General features: G+C 45.4%; 2 protein-coding genes across 4 annotated transcripts in view; one reads left to right on the top strand and one right to left on the bottom strand.

The window, feature by feature from the left end:
• Nucleotides 1–3144, bottom strand: part of NaPi-III (Na[+]-dependent inorganic phosphate cotransporter type III) — a 98955-nt gene extending 95811 nt beyond the window's left edge. For all 3 annotated transcript variants that reach the window (XM_065427947.1, XM_065427948.1, XM_065427949.1), the window contains exon 1: nucleotides 2910–3144. The gene's annotated coding sequence lies outside the window, so the exon portion shown is untranslated. The remainder of the gene's footprint in view (nucleotides 1–2909) is intronic.
• A 21-nt stretch (nucleotides 3145–3165) lies between these two features.
• Spf30 (Splicing factor 30) lies at nucleotides 3166–20349 on the top strand. The gene is made up of 7 exons (XM_065427950.1): nucleotides 3166–3293; nucleotides 4196–4261; nucleotides 4363–4535; nucleotides 6821–6908; nucleotides 10827–10897; nucleotides 17699–17825; nucleotides 19804–20349. The coding sequence occupies exons 1-7, from the start codon at nucleotides 3237–3239 to the stop codon at nucleotides 20080–20082; spliced, it is 861 nt and encodes a 286-aa protein (XP_065284022.1). The 5' UTR covers nucleotides 3166–3236; the 3' UTR covers nucleotides 20083–20349.
• The last annotated feature ends 1059 nt before the right edge of the window (nucleotides 20350–21408 follow it).

Below are 21408 nucleotides of genomic sequence, written 5' to 3'. Positions count from 1 at the left end.
GTACTACGTTGCGCCTGCTGTCGAAAGGATGTTCCACATCCGCCGTACTGGTCATGAATGGCGCATCATGGCTATAGCATTCCCACCAAGTAGCCAAGAAATCCAACGGAAGGACTACCATAGGCGATTGGGCAGATCATAGCACGTGTAATGCCGACGGCCACTCCAGGCGAATTTTCGCCGGTCGACGTGATTTCCCAAATAAAGTTCAAGTGCGGGGAGAAGGAGCGGTATACTGTTTCTTCTTTCATACTTGTTTCTTCACGTTAATTCCCGGCAATACCACGCAGTACCAGAAAGAAGAAATGGCATAATTACAAACAGCGTACCTGAGCCTATTACGGGCGCGACTGAGGCCCGATCCGGACCCGCGGGCCGGTCCCGAGATTTCGTTTAAGCCCGAGTCCGTGTAGTGCTTCAGAGCAGTGGGTTCAGCTCCTATCGACAGCAAGTTCCCTTCGACTTTGATTTCCATTTTCCTTTACTACGAATATGACGCTTATCACTATAATATAATCCCCATTCTTAACCCTGTCTACATTTCAATTTCAAAAAGAGTTCACTTCTCCTATGCTTTCCTCGATTTCATAGCGTTGTCACCAAGAATCTAAAGACCCAGTTCCCTTGATTCTTCAGTCTCCAGTGCAGTGGCGTAGCAATAAGGGGGGCCGGGGGGCCGTGGGCCCCGGGTGCAAGGGGCCTGTGGAGGGGGGGGGGGGTGTCATATACGTCTGAAGACACCCCTCTTTCCGCCGGCTACACCCCCGGGGGGGGGGGGGGGGGGTTGACAGAAGACCTATGGGCCCCGGGTGCCAGACGACCTAGCTACGCCACTGCTCCAGTGCCAGAAATGTCTACGTTCAAGACATATTTGACGTGATGTTTAGTCTCAGCCAATAATTTCGCGGTGATTCGGCAAGCTGTCAAAATCACAAGAATGTGATAAGCACATTTACGTGCTGATGCACGCTCCTGCAGGTCTCCCATATTTTATTCCCACACGTTACGTCCTAATTTCTGCAAGCAGAAATTTCGTATAAGTCTTCTTTACAGCAGGCCAAAACCCCGGCGAGTAATTATGATCAGTTTTTTTTTTTTAAGAATTCCCAACAGCTACGAGATTAACGTAATAAAAGGTGGTTATCGTTGACATGGCAGTTAGAAACTTTATAGACATATAAAGTAAGAAATACCCCTCAGAAATTGACAAATCTACGTACTCTTTAAATACATTTGAAAAAAAAAAGAAAAAACATAAAGCAAGATATCGAACACGAGTTGGACTCCAAACTTTTGTAGACGCGGTGGGTGGCAAATACATAAGCAAATAGTCTCTAGCGAAAGTCAACAAAAATCTGCACGCACGTGTGTGCCATCTCTCACGTGTGTTAATCCCCTTAAATTTAAATGCCAGCATCGCTGTAGTAGCAAAAAAAAAAAAAAACAACGCTGTGATGCAAACCCTATCCGCAATTAAGTTACCACACCTCTAATAACAGCAATCCCTGAAGCGAGCATTGACACATGGATGAGCTCTGCGGGAGAGTTAGACAGGGGTATCTTTGGATGCCCCATATATTTCATGTTCGCACTTATGCGCTCATTTAAGCGGACTTGCGAGGTCCGTTGCTTTCCTGCCGCAACGACTCAGTTGCGTTATACCTTTCTGCAAGTCGGAACGGTGGGAAATATGGGAAGACAGGTACTACTGTTCAGCTTTAACGGAATCAATCCCCCAACTCTTAATTAAGGCAAAACTGAAGCCCGCAAACGGGGAACAATGGAAATATATTCAAGGAAGATAACAAAAGCAACACTTTCACATCTGAATTTTCAGTGAATTAATGTCGCCAACAATTGGCGCAATTGTAGTCTAATTTAAGGTTGCGCTTTACATGTCGGAATGAGCTAGGATGGCCAACGTTTTCGCAAGCCACGTTACTAACTGTTCGCCCTGCACTCAGAAACGCTCACACCTGGCACCTGGAACATTTTATTTCTGACTTGTAATGAATTGCAGCCTGTCACCAAGGTTAATTTAGAGATTGCGACATTGAAGTATCTGGCACTTTTTCGCTTGACTTTCTGCCCGGGATGCTCATCGCAGCGGCGAATGGAAGAGGGAATTCTACGACGCTGTCGACAAACGACCAGGTAGTGCGTTCAATTTGGCACCCGCGAAGCCAGAAAACGACCGGAGACGCCGCGGGTTGCCACACAAGCAGTTCACCAAGCAAAAGATTTGCCCCTCGAATTATTCTAAGACTTGAACCGCAGCCAGCCCTGGGCCACGCGCTTTAAAGTTTAAAAAAAGGACGCGCGCTCGGCTCGCGCTCGGGCCCGGCGCACACTTAAGCCCATGAGGTATCAATATCACGACAGAAGAGACACCGGTAGGTCGACGTTCACCCAATTTACGCGACGCAAAAGGGTAGAGTGACGAACACGGCAACAAGCGACTCGCGCCTATTCAGCACGGGCTCGTAGTACGGTGCTGTAGGGCGCACGATCAGATGCGAACAGTGCAGCAAGCTGTTCACTGAAAATAACAACCCACTAGGAACAGGCCCCAAACAACGGTGTGTGAAAGAACGACGCTGGTGTTCATTATTATATTTTTTTTTATCTCTCTCTCTCGTTTACCTGCCGCGCCGCAGGGCGCCGGCTGTTTTGCGCTGCACCGTTAAATGCTAGATTGAGGCGAGAAAACATAATTGCGGGATAGATAACAGGCGAAGTAAAAGAAGGAATCACCAAGAACATGGGCTCGCGTTCCTGTTCGCAAAGACAGCTGCGAGGGGGAATAACCGTGCTACCCTAACGGTGCGACAGGAACTTGGCGACTTCCGCGGTTATAAATTTACGCGCGCTCAGTAAAGGAAAACTGGCATAAACTTGCTTTCACGTACCGATAAAAAGGGGAACCTCGAGCGATTGTCCTGCTGTCTCCGCGGTCCTCGAAGGTGACGACGTCTGACGCCTTATCCTTGCGTGACAGCAGGTTATAAGCCCGGCGTTTCGGCGCAAAACTCTGAGCACACCGCCGCAGCAGTCCTCCCTGTGAAGACCGGCCACATGGCGATCACGATGCACTTGTTGCTGGTGCAGCCGACGGCTGTTGCGCGCCTGGAGACTGGAACGAACCTGGTGTGGAGGATGCGTTTGCATGGGAACGAGGGTATATTGCTGTTCACGGTGGTCGCTAGGGGGCACCATTGTAACAGTCATCAACGAAAATGGCGTTGGATGATCCCACTGCTAGTCTCCAAAACTATCAAGTTCAGCTTCAGCAGGTAATTCAACGTGATACCAATTTCCCGCGTGCCTTTATTTTAAACGCTGAGCCTTCAGTGGCAGCGTAAATGCGATGTTACAATGATGTGTCGATCCGAAACGTGTAGTTCATGCCGTCTGCCAAAAGCTAACACTACCAAAGTTCTTCGACCACTGCGTTTAGCGCACACAAGGGAAGAATTAAAGATGACCTCTGTTTACCATGGTGGTAACAGCCGTATTTATGGCAAGATATATAAAGTGACGTGCCCTGAGATGAGAATGTGCTTACAGATCAGTATTCGCTTCTGCATTCAACGGTTAGAACTTTGACGACCACAGATTCGCAGCGCATCAGTAGCCAGAACACGGAAGGGCAATATTGTAATAGTTCTTTCAACATCCTTTGCTAGTTCCGAATGTTCAGCCATTCAGGGAAAGACGTGAAACCTGAGATCTGCTTGTTTATTCGACATAACAGCTTATAGCCTGAGATTAGCTAGAACGCGCGAGTTCGAGTACATGGCCGCAGTGCACTTATCGGGCAGCGTCTAATTCGTCGGCAGCCGGGAGAACTTCTGAAACGACTTTTTGCCGTCACTCACCTCCTTTTGGTGTTCCGAAGTCACGTGACAAACTGCCGGTGAAAACTGCCTGCAGTTGTGCCTAACCTAACCTTCCGAGAGCCAATAGGAGGTGTGCCGGGAGAAATTAGTTTCAGAAATTCCCTCGGTTGCCGGGAGAATAGACACTGCATAGTTATTGCATACACAGCTGTAATGTCGCTGTTTCATTTGACACTTGCTTGGGCATGCTTCGATTATGTGATACATCACTACCTGCTACGTTCGAGGCGTAGTGGTCACGTGATTTATTCTATCTCGAGCATATATTCTTCAATATTAATTGTTTCTCGTTCCAGGTTGAAGCTGCGCTCACAAATGATCCAGATGACAAGGATTTGTTGAAACTAAAGGAGGACCTGCTTGTGAGTGAAGCTTATGAATCCTATGTTCAGTACCATTGTACTGTAGCTAATGCAAAATTCCCCGTCTTCTTTCCTTTCGCATAACTTTGCTACTGTAACAGGAAGTTATAAGCCTGACATTGAACCTGATCAGCACAAGCACAGAGGAAGCATCAGAAAAGCAAGGACCCGGTGAAAGTTCAAAGCGTTCGGGAGGAGAAGCTTCCGCGTCCAAGGATGAAAGTGTCGGCTGGTTTCCCGGGGACAAGTGCCTGGCTATGTGGAAAGATGGACAGTAAGTCTTTTCTCTTTCTATACAAGTGTTTATAGAAAATTAAGTTGTAAAAATATAGTTGTGAAAGTTGGGTGGGAACAAGAAAGTAGACTATTGCGCTGCTTCAGAAGAGGAATCTGCATAAGGTCCCCCTCATGTTGTATGTTCGACAGTAATCTTAACATGCCATGTTCACAGTGCAAAACAAAGAAGAAAAAAATAACCAGCAGTGTGCAAAAGATGAGAGGGGTACTATTCAGACTTTTTGCGTAACATTTGTTGGAATAACTTAAGTGAAGTATAAATGACCTTGAAATTCTACTGTATAAGAATTTGTTGGAAAATTATTTCCAACAAGGCTGGCAATTTCGTGCGATCACTTGTGGGCAGGTTGCTACAATGTGTGGAGCAAAGCTTGTATTGTTAGATTTAAGTTTGCGTTTTAAGAGACGCTAAAAAGAAACACTAAATAATTTAAGGCTAATAAATAATGGTATGAAATTTTCTTTTTGTTTATTTCGGTATAGGAAGTTCGTTATCGGAAGAAAAATTGAAGGTCAAAGGTTAAAAATTATTATTTTTTTTTTCCGCATCGACGCTGCATCATTGGTACATGAGTGTGGCTTCATGGATTCCAAAGTATTTTCTAATATTTGGGCCATTGTAGTGCAGCACAAGGTCTCAAAACTCTCCAGATACAGTCTTTGCCTCCTTTAGAAAACAATATAGTGCATATTAAAAATTAAGCCCCCAAAGACACTGCCAAAATCCATGACGTCTTGGTGAGCTGCTGCAAGAACTTCAAGGCTGTGCCAGTGTCTGTAGTTCTTGTGTCTTTTCTGGTTTACCAAACCTCCTCTCAGGATAATAGCAACAATTTTGGAATTGTACAAATGTAATTTACATTTGCAGCACATGTAAATGTGCTGCAAATGCAAAATCCAAAAGCCTTGCAAATGAAGTTACTGACTGCTGGCGGAGCAACTGCCTCACTGCTCGGTTGCTTTTTCATGGCCAAGCAGCCATGACGATATAGTGTGCCAGGTCCATTCACGCTTTGACAGGCGAGGAGATTTACGAGTACTTGAGGAATTATAAATAGTCAGGAACTGACAACGGTGAACCAGGTTCTGTGTTCCACAGAATGTCCACTGAGCCAACCAGAGACAAAAAATGACCAGAACTGAGTATTGGAAGGGCACTTGCGACCATGACCATTGTGGCATGTCCATCCATCCGGACTAAGAGAGATGGAGGAATTTATTAACTATGCACAAATACTGAAGTAGGAGAAAATGGCCACAAAAAACCCAGCAGTGGCTGTGTAGCAGTTGAAAAAGAAAGCATGGCGGTCAAAGGGTTAAGCGACCTGGGCTTGTGAAAATCAATCTGTAGCCCTCCTCTGGGACATTTCTCCTAGCCCACAGTACAGCTTCAAACTGTTGAACCCACAAACACCCAATTATTAGTTATAATAGCAGCATCAAGCAGCAGCATTAGTAGTAGTAGTACAGTTTAACCACTTATAACGATTCCAGTTGTAACAATATATTGGATGTAACAATGAGCAACTGATCCAGTGTCAACTTTTGTATGCGTTCTATGGTAAAATAGAGCACATACTTCAATGCTGTCATGCAGCATTATCAATTATGACAATTAAATCTGGCTACTGGGTGTGAAAAAACTGGAGAGGGTGGGGAAGAAGCTCTAGCTGCTTTACCACATCCACTTCTGCCACCCACTCTGCACGCCTCCACCACATTGCCGGCGTTGCACGTCCCTTTCCTGCCTCCCTTCCAATCTTTCACTGACGTTGAAGGGGTGAAAGGGAGACGGGCAATGAAGGCGTGCTGTGCGGCACAAAGGCAGGCATGGTGAAGCAGTTTGCTTTCTTTTTCTTTTCCTGGATTTTGCATTCCTTTTCTTTTTGATGCAGAAACCCAGTAGCCAGATTGAACTGTTATAGCCAGTAATGTGGCATGGGAACGTTATAGTATGTGGTTTGTTTTACTGAAGAGCACATAAAAGTTCACAGTGCAGTAGCTGTTGTTCATTGTTACATCCAAGTATTGTTAAAAGCAGTAATGCTCTAAGTGGCCTCAACTGTGCTTCCTTCTGTTTATTTAAAATGCTTGAATGTTTGTGCCGTCTGAATTTTTCCCGCAATCCGGTTATAATAACGGCATGGAATTTTCTTGGCACTTGAATATTGTCATTAGTGGGTTCGACTGTAGTACTTTAATGACAAGTTGAATGGTTAATGCTTTTCAGATACTGAACTTGCTTATGTGTGTGTGTTACAGGTACTATGATGCTACAATTGACGACATCATTGGTGAAGGACAAGCCACAGTCACTTTCACAGCATATGGGAATACGATAATTCAAAAGGTAATGTCCCAGCCACGAGTGCCCATCACAATGGCCGCAAACTGTGTACAACATAGTGGTGCAGCCCTAAATCCCTAACTTTTCCTCGATACTGAGTGGTTGTCATCTGGACTGTCTTTTCTTTCGTTTTCCAAATAACGAAGAGCCCACACCATCCAAGAGAAAGCGAGGGACATAATGTAGGCACGTGACACGCCGGCTTTAGCGATGGAGCTGAGGAAAACGAACGTGTAGGTATCCAGCTCATAGAGAAATAAAAAAGAAGCAACGATTATTTTTCTTCTTCTTTCTGCACACTGTGGAACTCTGTGACTGGCGGTTTTGTTGGTTCATTTGCCTCTTGCAGTATGCGGCCGCAAGATGGGTTTATAAAAATGTAGAGGCAAAATGTAGCAGTTGGTAAGACCTTTTGATTCTATGTAACTAGCGGCCGAATGTGCGTGTGCAGTTGGACCTTGTTTTAACGGAGTAGTATCAGGAGCAAACAGTGCACACTATTGTTTTTTGTAAAAATAGGTCAAAAATTGGGTCAATAATTTCACAAGCGGGACATACAAGATGTGCTGAAAAACTGTAAATGCCAGGTGTTAACAGGGCCCTATGCGGAATTTCTTCAGAGGAGACATCAATGAGCAGGAGAGAGACTTTTACTTTGTGCTGTAATGCTGCTACAAAGAATGCATTGGCATCTAGCCTGCTAGCAAACCTTACAGGAGAGAGTTTCTGATGCTGTTACATTAGAGTTAAGCCTGTCTGCAACAAAGCCAGATGTTTATAATATGTCATGGTAATACCCGGCAGTAACAGTGGTGTATTCCCTGGCAGAATTCTTGTAGAAGTGTGCAATCATCTTGCATGTTACTGAATTGTCTCGAGCATAATGTAATTGTAAAGTTTGCTTTCCTTAATAGGTGCCTGAAATGGTTTGGAGAAATTCTTAGACATGTACGGTACAGCTACTGTAAATCATTCACACCACAATTTGTGTGAAGCATATGGTATTAAGAAAACTGTTGGCGATTGCAACTTACCCTCCTCCATAGCCATGCATTTTCTCCTCTACTCATTCGCCGAGTGACCAGGGCTAACCTCCGCCTTCACTGGCTCTTCATCATGATGGAACGTCGTGTCATCTACTTCTGGTTGTCTTGGAGCCATCGCGTGAAGCCTCTCCTACCTCTCCGCCCAAGCAAAATTTTAAGCGGAAGCTATCGAAGCAACGTGCATTGCGTGCATTCTATCAAAGTGCTGAGTGTGTCTAGTATTCCAGTAACCACAGGCGAGCTGGGTGTTTCGACGAATGGGTAGGGGCCTAAACTAACTAAACTAAAGCCCTTCTATACTACTACTGTGTGATCATGGAGCTTTAGTGTAGACGTACATGAGCGGCCTGATTGGTCTGCATGGTCCAGACACCTGGCGGCGCAGAGCATAGCCAGCCAAATAAAGAGCTAATATTGCTCTAACCAAGTGTAAAACATTTTAAACATTTAGAAAAACAATGTGTTTATGTTTGTGCTTTTGCGAGAAATTTACACCAGTGGCAAAGTAGAATACACTTTGTTACTGCTATATTAGTTCTGTGTTTGGGTGAGCTCTGTGCCACCAGGTGGCTGCACCGTCCAGACTGTTCAGGTTTGTGCCTCCTCTCATTCCATGAAACGCCCAGGCCCAGTCTGCTTGCACTTGTGTTTACCTGAATACTGGACACGCGAAACACTACATTGTGGTAGTAATACCCTGGCGTAAGGTAACGGCCGCAAATGCGCAAATGGCACTGATTGGATAACGACAGTCCGATGTGCTGCGGTCACTCCGCTCTTCTGCTGCCTTGCAGAGGGACAGAGCATGTTGCAGCTTAATATATTGCCAGTCGCTATGTTTGCAGCCCACAACTTAACAAGGCTGCACCATTATGCTTGCGAAAAGAAAGATAGAGACCAACACTGACCGCGGAGCTCTCATCAATGCGAAGCGAATTGCAACACAAGCAGACGACATTTGCTGTGTGCTGGAAGTCTTGAGTGTAGTGATAAATTGTCCCTGTGAATTTTCTTTCTGTTACTTTCTTCTTTATAAAAACAAATTAGCTAACATTCCAACTATTATGAACAACATTTGTTTGCCATAAAATTAGAAAAAACATCAATGATGTGCCCTGAGCAGCGAATCCGACAGCTCGCTCGACTGGTGTCAAATGGTCACCTTGCATCACGTGGTCAGAGGTGGCTGAAAACTCAGCCGAGTAGCGTGTTGTGATCGATAGCAATATACATTTTTAAAACCTTATATATTATGCACTTTATGCGGAGTGCTTAGATGCGTCAATTAATGATCAGAAGGACATACCCTAACGACTCAGTACTCGGTACGTTTGTACAATATTGTCAAAATCGTTTCAGGGTACCTTTAAGTATTTCAGCCTTGCTGACACGCTTCTTGATGTTCTTGCTTGTGGCAACTTGCATTGGAGGTACATTACGGACTGTGCCTCTGTGTATTAAGGCCTACAGCTGAGACACAATTGACCAGTTGCCCTCAGTTGTGGCAGAAACGTACCTTTGATAGCCACGGCTACCGTCGGAAGTGACATGCGCATTTGACGCCTATCTCCATGTGCCATTTCGCTCTTGCAGATTGCAGCGTGTGCAGCACAGATCGCCCGCAGAAAATGTCTGTGCAGCTGACCATTTTATAGTTGTAAACATAGCTTTTCCTCAAGGTAGTTTGTCGAGAGTAATTGCAGCATAGTCTGTTTTTCAGTTGGCACTTATGTGCACATATTATAGAATGAAGATTGTAGGTGTGCTCGTGGTGAAGCCATGTGCCACGGTCAAGCACCAACATGCATATTTTGCAATTTGTCTTGATTTGAACATTGACTGCTGTCACTATAAGTAGAGAAAATATGCGATGGGGAGAATTGTGCTTGGTGAATTAGGGAAAAAATTCTATTGTGGCTTCAGGCACAATGCATCCCTGATGCAGCCGTGCATGGCCAGTGGTCAGATGATGAGATTGCAGGCGGTTCGTCAGGGGACAGGGAGCGAGCTGATTGGCTGGCAGTGAAGCCACTACCACTCATCATAGGGAGTGCCCTGTTCTAATACATCCATATACCTGTAATGTGAAGTCAGTAGTTAACGACTAGGGAGTAATGTATGGTGTCCCCATGTATAAGCTGCACTTAAGTGCTTATTGTGCCCGCAAGTGCCAACCCCAATTTGTACGTTGCTTCGTTGATTCCATTAATTGCCATTGAATTAAGTGTGAGCAAACAAATTTGAAGTTTATTTCACCATAAACTTGCTGCGTAAATTGCCGTTACAACGAGGTTCAACTGCACTTTTGAGTGTTGTCTTTAACTCATTAGAAACAGTTGCCCCATTGCTCCAAGTAAGAATTTGCAGTTACAGGTTTTGAGTTCATTTGCATCCTTTCAAATGACACAGGAACTTTATGCTAATTCTAAACTGGCTTTACAGAAAGTAACAAAGAAACTTATATATTCTTTACAAGGCAGCATTAGCAGTTGACATTTGGCTATTGGAATTATAGTATCGTTGAGCGATTACTGAGAACTGAAGTTCCATTGTGGTGCTTTAAGATGACAGGGTATAACACATCGAGCAAGTGTGCAAATCCAAGTTCTTATACTTCTGTAGAAACCTGCAAAAAGTAACTGTAATACATTGCTTTGCCTTTCTCTGAAAGCCTCGAAAGTTGACGTAATATTCCTGTGACTTCAATTAAGTGTGTATGTGGCAGCATTATTTGTTGCTTGTCAAGTTGATGTAGGAAACAAATCTTCATGCATTCAGCTAACCCATAGCCCACATCATATCTAGCCTAGTGTGTTGATGTGTTCAGGCAAGGTACCACCATTAATATCATCTTGTGCAACCCCATCTTTCCCAGCTGTCTCAGCTGAAAGCCCACAAAAACAAGAGGTCTATGAACAATGTCATCGAAGGAGGACCGAAAACCAAGTAAGAAATTTTGTGTTAAATCTTCATTGCCTGCTAGCTGTGTGATTAGGAAGGTGTCTAGCTATGTGTAAAGGGGTGGAAGCTTTTGCCCCAGTGGCGCTCTGTATGGCATTCTGTTGCTGAGCATGTGGTCTAGGTTTTATTCACGGTAGCATTCCTGCTGGGGCGAAATGCAAAATGTCCTAGATGCGCGTTAAGGAACATTACAGTTTCGTCGCAGTTCAACAACAAGTTGCTTTGCTGTAAAAGCATGTGATTTACTGTCAAAGCCAGCACTTTACTGCCCTTACTGCCAAAGCGAGTGTTTTGCCCGGTGGGAGGTATGTACACTGGACAAGTTTAGAAATGTTTCAATAGATGGCACTAGGTGTCCAATTCAGGGGTGGCTTGCATTTTTTTTAGAACGCTTGTGTGCGTGTTCCACTTGTGAAAGGATGGCAGCAAGCGGTGGTTGCTGTGTGCTATTGAGTCAAGAAGTTCTCGACGTTTTATTTGATAGTGACATCAGTGGGGACTCGGGCGATGACAGCAATTACTAGGGACAGTCTTCTCAAGACAAAAGCTGCCCCAACCAATGTTTGGTGTCGTCTTCAGCAAAGCAGGAAAAGATGGGAGAATGGACCTAGTCTGAGAGCGGCAGCAAAGAAAAAGTAAGGAAGATTCCTTTTCCTTAAATCGCCAGGCCTGAGGTAATGAGTGACTGCTATTCTAGTGAACAGTAACCCCTTGGAGGTGCTGAATGCACCACAGTCACCGACCGTTTATTCAAACCTCATGGGGACTGTGAAAATGTCCGAATAAACAGGTGTCCGAAAAAGCAGATTAATAAAAAAAAATTCCTTTATTTCCACACACTAATTCGAGCGTGGCAGTAGGCTTGAAGAAATTGTGAATGCGCTGTTGCACACTGTTCCGTTTAGGCACAATCATATAAGCCTCAATCTCGGAGAGGGTCGTACGGTCACTATAGACGGCTGAAAGCACAGTCACTGCTTGTACGTGCTCCGCATGCGACGGCAGCGGAGCACATGGTGCGTCATCTTCCGACTCGGAGTCATCGTCCGGCAGCGCAGCAGGAACCTGACGAATGATCTCGCCGTCGTCAAGTTCTACGCATGTCAGTACAGCAGTATCAGCACCTATGAAACTGTCAAATGAGACAGTGTCCGGAATCGCAATGCAACCACTGCGGAGGTCTCGGCAGAACGTTTTTGATGTCAGTAGGGAGCACATCGGAAGGCAACAGATCCTAGGCCTCCCGGCACCGGCTTGCCGGCATTCCCCAGCGCAGTCTGCGCGGGCATTGTCGCCGCCATTAGACACTTGACGCGATGTTTCCGTATGCCGCCATTGCATCACCAGGCAGAAACAATGATGATGAGCGGGGATTTACAGTAGCGCCACTTCGGGGGGCAGCAAGGAGGCTCCGTTCAAAACAATAATGGCATTCAGCAAGTCGAACCATGCACTGGTCAGAGTCGGTGCAGGGTGTTCTCGATCGAGTTGGATCAAGGAGTGTCCGAAAAATTCGACTAGAGGTTGCAAGGTGTCCAAACTTTCAACAGTTGTTACACATTATGGTCTATGGGGAGAATGGCGGTGCCGTGAAGCAGACTGAATAATTGAGCATGTCCGAATTTTTGGAGTCTGAAAAATCAGTCGGCGACTGTACTCGGAGAAGAGCTCTGGAATCAGGCATCAGACTTCACGGATGGCTTCGCAAGGAAAGAACACCGGAGTAAGCCTTATAAAGCTGAGTGTCCTACAATGCCAGGAGAAAGCGAAGTGTACATCACACTGCATATTGATTATCCAGATGAAGAAAAGCTGCTTAAACATTTAGTGGTGCACGCAAAGTGCAATCATCACTCCCTTCACTTCAGTGATGCTGAGGGAGCAGTTCAGGGCCTGGACAATGTAACGATTCTATGCGAATGCCATTCCTTTTTGTGCTTCCTCAGTTGTCAAGGCAAGGCTCCACCTGCTCTATCAACAGGATCAGCAAGCTGTGAATGCTGGATGATGAAAGTGGCGTAGAATGGAAGAAATCTCTACATTACACCAAGCCTGGAGACTCTCCAAATACCTGTACAGTAAAACCTCGTTAAATTGTACCCCGCCTAAACTGTAGTTTCGTTTTAAAAAGTAGTAAACTCAAAGCCCCCACTCAGCGGCCATTGAACATAATGTGTTTTGTATCCGCATAAACCGTACCAGTTTGTTGCATACGTATTGGTTAACACTTAGTGTTTCCACTTTTCGTCGTGAAATCATGGTGGTACGTAGGCCCAGCAGAACAAATGAGCCTCAGAGATTAGAATGGCCTCCAAGCGCAAACGCAGAGGGCGTTTGGAAAGGTGAAGCCACATCAACATCATTTCGGCACCGTGCCAGAGTATGAGCATTGTGGCCCGTGTTCTGGTGGCGAGCAAGCTAGGACAAAAACCGGGTGCTCAGCATAGAAGAAAAAATGATACAGATCCTACGCACTGTGGGAATCGATGTTAGCGAAACTTTCTGTGCTGGTTGCTTTGATTGACAATTAGCAGTGATGTTGATGGCAAATGTTTAATTTCTTCAACGTTTTGTCCAATATGATAGTGGTGAGTTGATGTTAAACATTACCTTGCATGCACCACTACTCTTTGTCTGGGAAGTACACAAAAGGAGAGGTGTTTGCTTGAGGCATTAATGTGCGCCATATTTCATAACCTCTGATAGAGTTGAGCATTGTCATTGCCTCACATGGCACATCATGTTTTGATTGAAGCATTAAACTTGAATTGGATTATGGGGCTGTACATGCCAAAACCACTATCAGATTATGAGGCAGGCCATAGTGGCGCACTCTGGATTAATTTTGGCACTGTGGTTTTCTTTAACATGTCCCCACATCTAAGCGCGCAAGTTTTTTTTAATTTTGGCCCTGTCGAAATGTGGCCGTCTCGGTCAAATCCGCAACCTCGAGCAATGTGATAGGCGCAGAGCTATCACGGCAGGCACAGAAGTATAGATTTGACATGCAACCGCTTCTTTTGTGTCACCTATACCCTGCAGTGCGGTTTAATTAACGCGGCTCTGCTTCTGCACACCCTGCGTAAGTTGTCTGCTAGGCATACTTGCAATGTTCTATTATCAGAAATAGCAGCAACGCACAGTACCACACCTTGAACTTAAGTACAGTGAAACCTCGTTAAACCGTAGACTGAAAAAGTGCGTACTAAACGGTAGTACTGTTTAACCAAAATAGCATGAGATCGCCCACTTACCTGTCGAAAACTGAACATGGAACTCAGAGAGAGTGCGATGAGAGGGGAAAAAAACATGCAGTATTTATGCACTTCGCGCGACAAAAGTCTTATTTTTGTTTGATGCCGTGGCGGCCTAGCACAATGACAGCGGCCTCAAACTTACTGAAGCTGCATGCCAGCTTTGCAGCCAGCCCCCTCTTCTCAGCAAACACTTGCATGGCAGATTCCTCGTTGGCATTACGTATTCTCCGTGCACGCGCGCGGTAGAGCTGCAGAAGTCCCAGGGCGCCTTTTTCATTGCCGGGTGCTGTTCTCATCGCGACAATTGCATTCATGAGGCTGACGTAACGCGCAGCTTCTGCCAATGTCGGGCCTGAATCACCCGTGCTGTCGCTTTCCATGTCGTCCTCATCACTGTCGTTAGTCGACACTTCAGCAACAACAGAGGCAACGATGGCAAAAAGTCGAACCTCGTAGTTGACATCTCTCTTCGCGGTCGCAGCAGCGCTGCCGAGCAACTTCTTCGTATTCCAAATGCCACACACCGTAGTCAGAGCAGCAGATCCCTGTCGTGTGCCAGCGCCGACTTTTTCGTGTCACGTTCAATAGCACGGACAACGTCTAATTTTTCTTCTGTGCGGAGCACCCGGCGCCTTTTGTATTCGAGCTTCGGCAAGACGAGAGTCCTCGCTTGCACGACGCCAGAATGCTCTCTGGTACGGCGCCGAAATGATGTTGACGTTGATGTGGCTTCACACACAAACGCACAGGGAGCTTGGAGGCTGTTGTTCCTATCTCTGAGGATTGTTGTTCTGCCTGGCCGCATGATGGAGACGACGCACCGTGATGTTTGCACTACGAAAAGTGGAAACCCTACATGTTAACCAATACGTACACAATAACATGGTACGGTTAATGCAGATAGAAAACACATTATGTTCAATGGCCACTGAGTTAGGGATTTCACTTTATTACTTTTAAAACGAAACTACTGTTTAAGTGGGTGCGATTTAACGAGGTTTTACTGTATATCGAACATTTCCTTACCTTCTCATGTCACACTTTCCCTACCTCCCCACCCCCTCCCTCTGTATTTGTATGGGAACTGCGAGCGAAGAGTGACAAGGCTGTTATTCACCCATTTTGCGACTGCGTCGGATCAACCCAGTCTCTGCCTCCTCTCCCCCCTCCTCTTTTCGATTCTATCTAGCTTCCTTCTGGGCTTGCACGTTGGTAGGAAGGTAAGCACTTTGGGGGGGGGGGGGTAATTACAGCTGTCAAGGGGCTAATGTGGTGACGACCTGGGAGCTCCAGAGGGCATTGTGCCCATTAGATGCACTGCCGTCCAAACATGTTCTTTAGGGCTATTTTCTGCCACGCTCCTTCCATGTATACACAGGCTCTCAACCATCCCCTGACGCGGTGTGCCGGGCAGCAGCAGTGGGAAAGGTAAAGGAAAAAGCAAAGAAAGCTTCACTTTAAAATTGGACTTCGTGCTGTCGAGCATGGCACGAAGTCAGTGCTGGCATGCGAGAGGGATCCATCGTTTACTACGATGTGTGGCATTTGGAATGCGATGGAGAAGTTGGTCCTCAATGCTGCTGCGACCGCGACAATACGTCGGCTGCAAGGTTCGACCTTCCACTGTCGTTGCATCTGTCATTGCCGAAGTGTCGCCTAACGACAGTGATGAGGACGACACACAAAGAGTCAGCACAGGTGATTCAGGCCCGACAATGGCAGATATTGCGCATTACATCAGCCTCGTGCGGGTGTTTGCCGAGAAGGGGGCTGGCGGTAAAGCTGGCTCGTAGCTTGAGCGAGTTTGAGGCCACCGTCGTCGCTGCTAGCCCATCGCGGCATCAGGTGAAATTAGCCTACTTTTGTCGTGAATAAATACTGCATGTTTTCTGCCCTTTCATCGCACTCTGTCGTAGTTAACGAGAAGAATGGGCTTTGACCGAGAGGCCCAATTTTTATTAGTCATATCATTAAAGCCAACAAACAGACACCAAGGACAACATAAGGGAAATTACTTATGCTTAATAAATGAAATAAAGAAAGAATAAATGAATGGAAATCAAAGCGGATGAATAAACAACTTGTCGCAGGTGGGGAATAATCCCACAACCTTCGCATGCGAAGGGTTGTGGGATCGAAACATTAACATGCAGTGTTAGATTGATAGATTGCACTGATTAAATTGCAAATGAGTTTGGCTTTTCTGAAGGAAGCTTGGTAAGCAAAGGAAATGCATGAAAACAGTAACTGGTGCAAGAGGCTCCACATAGGATTTCCTGCACCAGCTTCACAGCACATGGTAAACTCTGGCAACAACTGCCTGAAGCTTGTTGATTGCGAAGGCGTTTTTATGACGTTACGCTCAAAAACGGGCAAGAGCCTGACCTGGCAACTTCTGTGACTGTTTCTGGTAAAAATAGATTACATTGCATTTATCTGAAAGTACCATGAAATCCGTTGCCACTAATGTCGTTGGCGCTGCCATTTTGGAGTAGAGTTCAATATAGGATGTTTGGTCTTGATTTCCTCCACTTATAGTCAGCATTTTCTTTCGATTAAAAAAGTGTGAGGGTTCAATCCTGACTGCACTAGCCGCATGTCGATAGGGGTGAAATACAAAGACATCTGTGTGTGTAGAATAGGTTCACGTTAAAGAACCCCAGGTGGTCAAAATTAATCCGGAGCCCTCCACTACCGTTTGCCTCATAATTAGAGTGTCGTTTTCGCACACAAAACCCCAGAAGTTTATCCCGAAATGCAAGTAAAATGTTGAAGGAATTGCTTAGAAATCAAAATTTGTTGTTCCTCTTTAGTCTCCCTTTTAAAGACATCTTACCAAGTTTGGACATAGCAAACAGATAAGCGTGGTGCATAGAACACAGGCCAATGATGGTGTCTGCAAAGTATCAAACCACTGCATGGTGTGAGAACTGTGGAAATTTCAAATGAAAGGCTGTGCGCCCTTCTGTCGAGGGAGCGACATTCAAGGTCACGCACATAAACACCTCTATATAGGACAGGCAAAACATGTGCCTGTCCATTCCTATTTTTTGTCCTTGTCATACTCTGCGCCTAAAACCATTTCTAGCCATGTACCAACTAGCCTGACAGCAGACATTACTAAGCTCCACACCAACCTGGAGCAAATTGAACACGAGAAGATATCTGGGCCCATTTTCGGCTCCAAAGAGCAGCGTTTCTCCCTAACAGAAATGCCCTGGAGCTGTAGAAAACCCAGCAAAGGTTCTCAAATGATAGAATTCGTCAGGGAATCTTGCTAAATGTTATCAAACTTAAGGCCTGAGCTTATAGCAGTACTACAAACTTGTACATGCATGACATTTAACATCACATGCAACCACTGTATTTCCAGTTGGCTTGTCTGTGCTATGACTGCGCCTGTCTGCTTCAGCTGCCATCACATTTGATTGCACGCAGATCTATTCATCAAAGAAGGAACAGGTTATTGCTTCTCAAGCTTCTTGGTATGTGTTTGGGCTGCTGCTTACTGGCTGCCTTTCTCATGCAGGAAGCAGCTGTTGCTTGCCGAGAGGGAATACAAAAAGAAGAAGGCCCAGAAGAAGGCTGTGCGCCTGAAACAGATTGAGGAAGATCGAGAAAAAGAGAAGAACAAGTGGCAGGAGTTCAACTCAAAGGTAGCCTTGCACGAATGTCGAATTTTATTTGTGTGAGAGGGCAGCAAAGCGATACAAAGCAGTTGGATGTGCAGAATTCATGAAGATTGACCATACTGCTTTGAGAGGTTGCTAATATCACTTCTGTTCCTGCTGCATGTTAGTTTTACATCGCCACTAAAGTCACCAGCAGCTGTTTATAGGGCTATCCATTGAAGTTTGTTTTGATGCAGCAATTCATCCTTATATAAAATTATCTCCACGTTTTCATGAAATCTGAACTGCCTTACCCCGTTACCAGAGGCTCAATGCCCTGATATTTTCAAAATAATTTTGTCCAATGTATTCTGTTAGCACCAGCACTTTAAAGGTATCCCCATGATGGCAGTCACTTGAAGCACAGTATTCTAAAAAATCAAAATTTTAGACAAGCTGAAGTTGGTACTCTTATTTATTTGATCATGATGGTATTGCACCACACCAGCAACCTTCAACACCTCAGCTGAACTACAACTGTGCTTCGAACTTACTTTTGCCTATAGGGTACCTACTCACAGCCATATCGTACTTTTTACCATGAGAAGTGTAGAAACTGCTCTGCTAAGTTCAACGAGATCTTTGAACACTCGGTCAGGACAAATGTTGTAGCTTAGCCAGGTGCACGAGTTAAAGTGCATGAGAACAAAGAACCAATATCATTTGTTTCTCGAAGTCGCAAGAGATGTGTGTGAGGGGTGTGAGACACGCAGTTTTGGGTGGGAGGGTCAAGAGATGGAAACTCCTGAAAGTACTACACGCTAAAGCCCAATTATTGATGTGTACTCACAAATGAAAAGTATCTGTCCTCTGCTGAGGGATCCGGACATTGTGCACACGTAAGCGATCTAAGCTAGTGGACGCAGAGGCTTTGCTCGTATGATGCTCTGCACTGAAAGTGATGTTGTAGTTTTTTTCTCATTCCTGCTGAAAAGGGTACTTCATGCAGTCGTGGGCAGATGCTCTAAGTGAGCCTGGCAGTTGCCTTTTTCTTCGCATCTCCCACACGAACAAAGCTGTTCAATTGTTTACTCCCTTAAACCCTGGTGTGAATACCAACACTACGGCGGGATATTAACTTGAGCTGTACTAATTAGTAAACACTGGAAATTTCACTCTTATTGCAAGCATATGCTTGAAACAAAACTTAATGACACCCTCTTGAAGTTCCGAATGGTGCCAGTTTGAATTCTGTTTCTAGATTGAGATACAACTTAATTGTCAGTCTTAACGACCTAATTGTCAGTCAGCAGTGAACTATCCTCGCCAAGTAGTTGTCACATTCTCCGGGCAGAAGCTGCTTCAGGTTTGCTAAGGCGATACTGTCGCCTGCCTTCTTGCTTGCTTTTGCAAGTTATTGAGCCGCAGCTGTCAACAGACTGACTGACCCATTTTCTTATCTGGCAATTAATTCTCCTGAATTTTCTCTAGAGTTTATGAAGTTTTTCTCGTCGGTGTCTGACCCTATCGCTGGAAGTCTTCTGATGGTGAAAGGAGACCAGAGGGTTACTTGCTTTGAGCAAGTTTATGCAAACAAGTTCCTGAAGGAGGCGAAATTGGCAACAGCAAAGTCACCATGTTCTAACTCAAGATATGATATTTGGCAGTGTCTGCTGTTCCAAGTTGTGCTGTAGTATCAAAAAGTGTGTATGTGTCCCACAGAACGTCTGCATTCAGGGCAGACTTCAAAAACGAATGTGGGCTATTCCCCTTCTTTAATATTGACTGTGTTGGCAGGTGTGCATTTTAGAAGCACATTTTGACTTCATTATTCCCTGCTTTTGTCTCCTGGCGCACAAGACTACTGCTTATCTATGTGAGTGGCAACTAGCGTTGCAAACAGATGTGACAAAGGACTGGTGCTTTTTGCGTTGCTACGATAGTTGCTGTTCGTGATTAACCACCTCTCCAGCAAAAAAGTATTGACGCTCACCTTTGCATTGCTCTCGACTTTGCTGCACAGGCCTTCAGCAAGAACAAGAAGGGCCAGGTGAAAAAGAGCATCTTTGCTTCACCGGACAACGTCAACGGCCGCGTCGGCGTGGGGACTTGCGGCATCGGAGGCCGTCCCATGACTGAGTTTCACCACCAGGAGAAGTGGCGCAAAGCAGGAGGAGCATCGGGCAGCCAGGGTGGCACACCGATGCCGACGCCTGTGGGCGCTGCCGGACTGATGTCCCTGCCCACTTTCACTATGCCTCCAGGAATGCCCTCAACCGGAGCGCCCCCTTCCATCTTCTGAGCCATCGGACCACACCTTGGTTCTTCTCGTTCCACGTCCAACCGCGTGGGACTCATACGTGTTCTCATTTGCCTTGCTTTCCGCTTCGGAAGCAAGGTGAGGAAGGAAGTGACTGTGAAGTTCTCTTCATGGTGCACTCGTGTGCAGTCATACCTCTGGTCGCAACTTCTGACTAGCCCACAAGTTACTTTATGTTGTGCACCACATGTGTGTGTAAATATTGAAGTGTCCTCGAACCAACCAGTAAAAGAAACTTGTAACATCCTTTCTCAAGTTGCGTTGTTCTTTCAACCTATAAACCAGTCCCACCTGGTTCACAGTGCTGTCAACCTATAGCGTCGGTTGCATGATGGCAGTAGTCCTTGCTGCTTTTCCCATGTACAGTCACGATGTCAGTCACGCACACTGCACCAGTGCCTTCTAACAGTGAAATGCAGCGAGATCAGCAGTGTTACACCTAAGTGCTAATCTGCTGTGCTCTTCCCTTTAGAAGTGCACATGTCCTGCCTTCATCCTGCTCGTGTGATGTTAAAAATTTGGCTGATGGTACTTGTGGTAAGCTTGACTGGAATGCAGAGGGCCGCTCCGCTTACTTATTGCAACGATTATTTGGTGTAGGTGCATCTCTCCAATGTCACTTCTACTGTACCATCTTTAAAATGTGGAAATGCTGTTTGCAGGGCCAATTTCAATGGAATTTGTTGCCGTTTACAGACATAGCAATAGGCCTGAAATTTTTTGCGAGAATTGCGCACAACTAATGAGCTAAAAGAATATTGAAGTACAAAGTTTACAATTGCATAGCTCTGTAGCAAGAACAGACATCGCAGCTCTGTAAGCTGCACCTGTTACAGAATGTAAAGCAGAGAGATTTGTTCAGTTCTGTTAATTTCACCCTGACGAGACCGACCAAACTGATTGAATAATCTGGCAGGTCAAATTAAACAAGGTGCAGAAGAAGATGGAAAACACACTGCCGATTTATTTGGTTCATTCTACGTGTCCAAAGTAAAAAATTATGGCTCTCCCCTAATCGAGAGCAGACGTCTGAAGACGCCCAGAAATTGATTTCCTCGCCTTCCTCGACTACACCCGGGGGGGGACAGAAGACCTATGGGCCCCAGGTGCCAGACGACCTAGCTACACCACAGATCGTACATTGAGTTTCTTTTTCACTTTATATGTATTATTGATTGCAGTTTACAAAATTGGGATGTAGGTTTTTATTTCTTAGTTGCAGCATTGTAAACTTTATACTTATAGCACTTTTTTTTTTCGATCTTGCAGTTTTGAACAATTTCTTTTTTAATTCAGTAGTCTTATCGG

Source organism: Dermacentor albipictus, chromosome 3 (assembly GCF_038994185.2).
Source record: "Dermacentor albipictus isolate Rhodes 1998 colony chromosome 3, USDA_Dalb.pri_finalv2, whole genome shotgun sequence".
NCBI lineage: Eukaryota > Metazoa > Arthropoda > Arachnida > Ixodida > Ixodidae > Dermacentor > Dermacentor albipictus.
The sequence above is the reverse complement of the archived record's forward strand: the minus strand, read 5'-3'. Positions and strand labels throughout refer to the sequence as shown.